The sequence below is a fragment of the Xyrauchen texanus genome, chromosome 43 (assembly GCF_025860055.1).
Source record: "Xyrauchen texanus isolate HMW12.3.18 chromosome 43, RBS_HiC_50CHRs, whole genome shotgun sequence".
NCBI classification, from domain to species: Eukaryota; Metazoa; Chordata; class Actinopteri; order Cypriniformes; family Catostomidae; genus Xyrauchen; species Xyrauchen texanus.
The window spans coordinates 23,026,819-23,034,876 of NC_068318.1; the positions used below are offsets into that span (position 1 = coordinate 23,026,819).

General features: G+C 37.8%; 1 protein-coding gene across 2 annotated transcripts; it reads left to right on the forward strand.

The window, feature by feature from the left end:
• Positions 1-131: 131 nt before the first annotated feature.
• Positions 132-7,319, forward strand: LOC127635466 (52 kDa repressor of the inhibitor of the protein kinase-like). Of its 2 annotated transcripts, none has more exons than XM_052115542.1 (5): positions 132-388; positions 1,065-1,185; positions 3,685-3,765; positions 4,213-4,252; positions 4,372-7,319. In XM_052115542.1, the coding sequence occupies exons 1-5, from the start codon at positions 300-302 to the stop codon at positions 6,261-6,263; spliced, it is 2,223 nt and encodes a 740-aa protein (XP_051971502.1). In that variant the 5' UTR covers positions 132-299; the 3' UTR covers positions 6,264-7,319. The 2 variants fall into 2 exon arrangements, with proteins under 2 accessions (XP_051971502.1, XP_051971503.1); XM_052115543.1 differs by having other exon boundaries at positions 4,213-4,246.
• Positions 7,320-8,058: the final 739 nt, after the last annotated feature.

The following is an 8,058-nucleotide window of genomic DNA, read 5'->3' on the forward strand; positions in this document are numbered from 1 at the left end:
ATTGAAACCGCTATACATTTTTAAACGTGTCATTTACAATCTCGCGCCAGTTGCTACCTCATAACGCACGCTGATTGGCTGATGTTTTGAACTCATGATGCACGAGCGAAGCATTGTGGGACGGAGCCGAACTACAACGCGCTTCTACTCCAGACCACATAAAGCACTAGAGTGCCGGTCAATTTACCGCTTTATTAGTCGCTAAAACTACATTTTTGAATCTTTCTGCGAGGAATGTCACTCCAGTGATTCAAATGAAAGCAATTCGTTTTTAGGATTCGATTCAGAGTGAACGCACGATGCCTAATCTCTGCTCGGCGCTAAACTGCAACAGGACCAGCACAACCTCGGTGCTGGCGTTCTTCAGGTTTCCACGGGACCCGGAGAGGTAAATTACACAGGTTTATATCGTATAACTTCGCCTTCATCAACCAGACGACTGGATTTTGTCTTTAACTTGTATTTAACAGTGCAGACGGCGCATGCATCGCGCAGAGCTTCATTGTGCCCGTTAGCTCGCTGGAAGATGACAAATAAAGTTGAATCTAGACTATATAGTATACAGACACTCTTATATATTCAATAATGTATATATGCTACATAAAGTAATCTTATAGAGCTGGGAGTTGTTTAGCAGGCTGTCCTTTCTTTATTTGGTTTTGTATTGTTCATAATAATGATGATGTTTATCTGCTAGCTTGACGCGCTATTACAACTAATTTCGAAAGCTGACGCTAATAATTATATCTATAAAGTCCATGGTTGATAATGTCTCCTCGTATAGCTTTTAGTCAGACTGAATGTACTTACCTGTATGATGTGATTTATTGATTGCATTATGTATTAGCAGGCAGACACAAACTGCATTTTACAGTACAGCATACAATAAATACAAAAATTAAAGAAACAAATGCACAATAAACAATATTACACTGTTATCCAGTACACACAAATGTATGTTTTGCACATATCAAAGGTATGTATTTCATAGATACAATACAATACAATAACCACACTATCAGCATAACAGTGTCTTTAACTGTTTGTTTGTATGTATTCTCTAGATGTAAGAAATGGGTGGAAAACTGCAATCGGTCAGATCTGAAAGACAAATCACCGGACCATCTAAACAAATACCACAGACTGTGTGCCAGGCACTTTGAACCTAACCTGATATTCAAGTCTGTAAGTGGTGTTATTAATCTAATTGTGTAATCATTACATGCCTAGTAATTAATTATCTAGGGAGTTGATAAATAACATGGGCATTAACACCTTTTATTTTTAATATCAAGATTTTGGGTTAAAATGGGTGTACAATGAAGTCAGATGTTTACATACACTTAGGTTGAAGACATTAAAACACATTTTTCTAACCACTCCACAGATTTAATATAAGCAAACTGTAGTTTTGGGACATCTGCTTTGTGCATGTCATGATTCATTTTTCCAACAATTGTTTACAGACAGATTGTTTCAATTTTAATGGACTATATCACAATTCCAGTGGGTCAGAACAAACACTTAAGTTAACTGTTCCTTTAAGCAGCTTTGAAAATTCCAGAAAATTATGTCAAGCCTTTCGACAATTAGCATCTGATAGGAGGTGTACTGAATTGGAGGTGTACCTGTGGATGTATTTTAATATCTACCTTCAAACTCCGTACCTCTTGCTTGACATCATGGGAAAACAAGCCTAGAATTTGCTTCAGGAGGGACTGGTGCACTTCACAAAGTAGATGGCATGATGAGAAAGGAAAATTATGTGGATATATTGAAGCAACATCTCAAGACATCAGCCAGGAAGTTATAGCTTGATCGCAAATGGGTCTTCCAAATGGACAATGACCACAAGCATACCTCAAGTTGTGGCAAAATGCCTTAAGGACAACAAAGTCAAGGTATTGGAGTGGCCATCACAAAGCCCTGACATCATTCTGATAAAAAGCGTGTTCGAGCAAGGAGGCCTACAAATCTAACTCTGTTACACCAGTTCTGTCTAGAGGAATGGGCCAAAATTTAAGCAACTTATTGCAATGGTACCAAATACTAACAAATTGTATGTAAACTTCTGACCAACTGGGAATGTGATGAAAGAAATAAAGGCTGAAATAAATAATTCTCTACTATTATTCTGACATTTCACAATAAAGTAGTGATCCTAACTGACCTAAGACAGGGTATAAATGTCAGGAATTGTGAAAAACTGAGTTTAAATGTATTTGGCTAAGGTGTATGTAAACTTCTGACTTAAACTGTATACAGAGACCCCAAAAAGTATTTGGACACTTAGTCGCACTTAAAAAGGTACTATGTCTTTGCATTAGGCCTAGCTTTTATGTCAACATATCAAACCAGTGAATATTTTTTTTTTTAAATAGCACATACACTTTTGTTTGTTTTAAATTATTAAACAATAAACATTCAGACATTTTAAGTGTGAAGTATGTGTCAGAATACATTTTGGGGCAACAGAATATGGGAAAATGTGCAGTATATTTTAGTTGCTGTGACCATTTCTATTAAAGTTTCCCCAAAGATTAAAATTATTTCATCATTCATGCCATCTCAGATGTGTATGACTTTCTTTATTCTCCTGAACACAAAAGAAGGTTTTGAGAAGAATGTCTCAGTTCTGTAGGTCCGCACATTGCAAGTGAATGGTGACCATACATTTTAAGCTCCAAAAAGTACAAAGGCAGCGTAAAAGTGATCCATACAACTCGTGGTTAAAAGTGGTTTAATCCATGTCTTCTAAAGATTTAGCTCTACCTTTTTCCACTGTACATCTTGCCATTGCAGTCTCTTTTCACAATCATGATTTCAAGCTCGATTACACTTCCTAGTGCTTGACACATGCACAGAGCGCTAGATGATGCTTTGAAATTTAATCGAGCTTAAAATCATGATTGCCAACGAGACTGCTGATGTCAAGATTTATAGTGTTAAAGAAGTTATATTTTGGCCTGTTCTCACCCAAAACTGAAAAGAAAGCTTAAGAAGACATGAATTAAACCACTAAGGTCTTATGGATTACTTTTCTGCTGCCTTTATGTGCTTCTTGGATCTTCAAAGTTTTTGTTCTCCATTCACTTGCAGTGTGCGGACCTACAGAGCTGAGATTTCTTCTAAAAATATTGGTTTGTGTTCTGCTGAAGAAAACAAGTTTACACATCTGGGATGGCATGAATGATGAATTAAAATTTTGTAATTTCTATTCCTTTAACATTTCCCTTAAATTTTAGTACATTTACATTTATGCATTTGGCAGACGCTTTTATCCAAAGCGACTTACAGTGGACTTATTACAGGGACAATCCCCCCAGAGCAACCTGGAGTTAAGTGCCTTGCTCAAGGACACAATGGTGGTGGCTGTGGGTAATCAGCGATCTTCTGATTACCAGTTTACTAGTTATGTGGTTTAGACCACTACACCACCACCACTCCAACCTTTTAGCTTTTTATATAGCTCACTTAAAATCCTGTATTTAATTTTTTTTTTTAAGTTTAAAACTACATGTATAATAATAATTCAAGAATTTAACAAATTGTGTGAAGGAGTTTTAAATAAAGAAGCATGCATAACACTTTTTAGCATGTCATGTCATGTCACCTGCAGATCAATAATTAAAAATGTGTTTGTCTCTAACTTTGTGTATTACTCATTTTCTTATTTTTATCCAGAGCCCTTTCAGGACAGTCCTAAAGAATAATTCGATACCAACTATATTTGATGATCCTTGCCGCAAACGGTCAAATAAGGAAGTAAGAGATCTGTATATTTGTATGGGTTGTTAGTCTGTGTTTATTATGCCTCTTTAAAGTTAAAAGTCACCTTAAATGAAAAGTTCACCCAAAAAATTAAAATCCTGTCATCATGTACTCACCCTGATGTTGTTCCAAACCCTGTATGATTTTTTTCTTCTTCAGAACAGAAAATTAGATGTTAGACAGAGTGTTAGGGACTGACAGCCTTGGATACCATTTTCTTTTTCATTGTATTGAAAAAAGATGCAATGAAAGTGAATTGTGACTGTGGCTAACATTCTGCCTTATATCTCCTTCTGTGTTCCTTGGAAGAAAGAGAGTTTGGAATAACATGAGAGCCAGAAAATAATGACAGAATTTTCATGTTTGGGGGAACTATCCTTTTAATTCTGAATAAATAATGAATGTGAGTGGTTTACTGAAGAATCTGTTATGTTTTTATAGGTGGAAAATAAGGAAGCCCCTCAAGCAAAGAAGGGTAAATGTGAGTTGTTTTTGTGATGATTTATTTTTTCTTTCAGTGTTATGATTTGGAACTTATCTTGCCAGTACAACACTGTATGTACAGTTTTTTTCTAAATCAAATATTCACTCTATTCTCAGCGGATACCCAATGTGAAGAAGATATTCGTGGCACAACAACCGAGAAGATCAGTGAAAGCAACAATGGTGATGGGGCTGAAAGTGGCCCCCAGACTTATGATGAAGAAACGCTGAACAAAGAGTATCTCAAGTCTTTGTTTGATATTGTTGTGATGATGGGTACGCAGAACATTCCTCTGCATGGGCACTCTGATAAAGAGCCCAAAAGCAAAAGCTTCACTCCCAGCAACTTCCAGGCACTGTTGGAGTACCGCATCAATGCAGGTGATGAATTCCTCAGGAAGAAGTTTGAGATGTCTGCCATAAACTTGGAGTACTGCTCCTCTACTCAGTTACAGCAGATGCTGGAAGTGAGTGAAAATTGTGTCCGTCAAGAGCTGTTAGCTGAAGTTAAAGAGGGACGTTTCTTCTCATTGATTATTGACAACCTGGTTGAGATAGTCGGAGAGAGCCATCTCCCGTTGTTTGTACGCTTCGTGGACAAGAGCAACTGCCTTCAGGAAGTATTAATTGGGTTCTTGCTTTTTGAAGGAGATGCGGAGGCCATAACTGAGAGGCTTATTGTTGAAGTGACCGAGAAATGTGGCCTGGACATGCAGTATTGCAGAGGGCTGGCGTATTTGTGCTCTGGTGTGTCTGCTATGAAGGTCAAAGCAGTGGCAGCCAGAATATCTGAGTTACACCCGCTAGCTGTCCTCACCCCCTGCTCCAATAGCTCTCTAAACGTCTGCCTGGCAAACAGTATGAACCTCACAGGAGTGCATCTTGTCATGTCTACACTGAAAAAGCTGGATGCGTTTTTCAGTAAATCGCCATTATTGCAGAATCAGTTGGAAAATGCCATTTTGATCTACTACCAGGGAAATGACGAGAAAGCCAACGTTCTCAAGGAGGCTTGTTACTCCAAATGGACAGAGCAGCATGATACATTCGAAGTGGCTGTTGACCTCCTGGAGTCTCTCCTGCTTTGCATGGATAGTGTCCATGACAATGAAGATCACAAATGGAGCAATGAAGTGGCACACAATGCCTTTGTCATATCTGAAGCACTGGCTGATTTCGAATTCGTTATGACATTAGTTGTGTTGAAAAACACCCTGTCCTTCTCCAGAGCCTTTGGCAAGAATCTTCAAGGCCAAACGAATGAGGTCTTCTTTGCATCTAGCAGTCTAACTGCGGTTCTGCATTCACTGAATGAAGTGTTTGAGAATATTGAGGTCTACCATGAGTTCTGGTTCGAAGAGGCTGTCAACCTGGCTGCAGCCCTTGAAATACCAGTAAAAATTCCCAGGCTGTACTTCAGAAAACGACCAAATTCTGGTGAGGAAATCCAACCAGAGACATACTACAAAGAACACGTCACCATTCCCGTGGTCACCCATGTCATCAAGGAGCTGTCTGAGCTCTTCTCTGAAAATCACCTTAAGGCTTTGAAGTCCTTAACACTTGTTCCTGCCATCATGGGGCAGCTGAAGTTCAACACAGCAGAGGAGAGCACTGCAGACATTTACAGGAATGACCTGACAAACCCAGACACCTTTCCTGCAGAGTTGCACTGCTGGAAGATCAAATGGAAGCATGGAACTAAAGATGTTGTACTGCCATCTACCATCTATGAGACACTTCAGCTGTCCGATGTGAAGTTCTTTCCCAATGTGTGTGCTCTCTTGAAAGTCCTGTACAACCTGCCAGTCTTTGCTGTGACAAACGGCCAGTGCAGCACTGCAAAACAGCGGCTGAAAGTGTACCTGGAAGATACACCTGCGCATCATAGAAATAAGAGTCTGGCCCTGGTTAATATTAACTGTGCCATTCGGCATGATTTGGATGTCATGGTGGAGACATTCCTGAAAATGTATCCAGATAGTGAGCCAACTGAGAAACATGACTGATTACATGAATCAGTTCAGGCTGATATATGGCAGTATGATGACTGGGTTGTGAATCGGCAGTTTGCAGATATAATTCTGTTACTTTTAATTTTATGCATGGTGATTCAAGATTGGCAGGACTTGAGACTTTTCTTCCTGTCCCAATTTGTTTTATAGTCTTTATATAGTGTTAAATTTAAATTGACTTTAAAACATAATCAATCTTTTGATGACAAACTTCATCAGTACTCCTCAGTCTTGAAATGTTTGTCAAAGGAATAGTTCACCCAAAAACAAAATTTCTCAACATTTACTCGACCTCATGCCATCCCAGATGTGCATAACTTTCTTTCTTCTGTGGAACAGAAATGAAGATTTCAGCTCTGGAGGTCCATACAATGCAAGTCAACAGGGATGAAATCTCTACGCTTCAAAAAGCACATAAATAGAGCCTAAAAGTAATCCATATGACTCCAGTGGTTAAATCTGTGCCTTTTTTCTATACATTTTCCAGTGTGCCCAGTAGGTTGGTGATGTGCACAAAGAATGTGAATGGCCATAAACAAAAGAAGAACACTTAGGAGAGAAGAGCACTTGTAAGGGTTGTTTAAAAGTGGTGATTTATAGTAAAAAAGGACTTAAATATTATTTAGTTTCTTGCCCACACCTATCATATCACTTTGGAAGACATGGATTTAACCTCTGGATTTGTAATGATTACTTTTTTGCTACCTTTTGTGCTTCAAAGTTTTGGTCACCATTCACTTGCATTGTATGGACTTACAGAGTCGAGATATTCTACCAAAAATCTTTGTTTGGGGTTTCTGCAGAAGAAAGAAAGTTATACACATCTGGGATGGCATGAGGGTGAGTAAATTATGGTTCTCTCCAGCCTAAGGTTGGAAATTGGGTGAACTTTTCCTTTATTATTAATTTGCAGGCTTTTCCTAATAATATTTCTTATAATATTTAGCCATCTTTAATACATTTCTCAAAAAATTTAAAATGTTGTGTACGACTGGTGTCACTCAATATTAAATCAATTGTAGTTTTTTTTTCAGTCTGGTAAAATAAATGTCTTTGAAACACTTTTTTCTGTGTTATTACTTGCATTATTACGAAATAATATTTCCCCTGGCATAAAAACTGCTTTATATACTTGATTGACATTTGAATAATTATTATATTGTGCTTATTGACATTTGTATTTAAATGAAAATTACATTTATAAAGAATTGTATTGCCATATGACAAATCTAGTAATTTTACAGTTAAATGTAGGTGTATTTATCATCCTGCTGCATTAAAATATCACACATTAAACTACTACATATGTCCCTACACCTACCTAAATAAGTGATAATCCTAAAATATGTTTTCCTCATCATAATGTACATTCAATCTCTTTTATTTCCATACCTATGTTATTCAAGGGGTGTGACCTCAATTGTTCACGTGGGTAAAAAAAAAAACAACCTTGGCGCCTCGTGGAGAAAGGGAACAATTTTGTTGGAGTTTTAGGATTGTAATACCAGCAGTAACACAGGATTGACATTATTGGCTTATACGGAGTGTGTGTGAGAAAATGAACTAAAGATGGTGATTGACTAGAGTAATTTGGTGGGTGGATCGATCCTCAGTTTAGTCTTAAGTATTTGTTTCCGCTCCACATAGGTGTTCTTCCTGGTTGTTGATTAGATTTTGTAGTTGCAACATTTCGGCCTCGAGCAAGTTCCAATAGAATGCACGCTACAATACAAACTAGCAGTTGAGCTTTCGAACCATCTATGTAACGATTTTTTAGCGATTCGAAGCT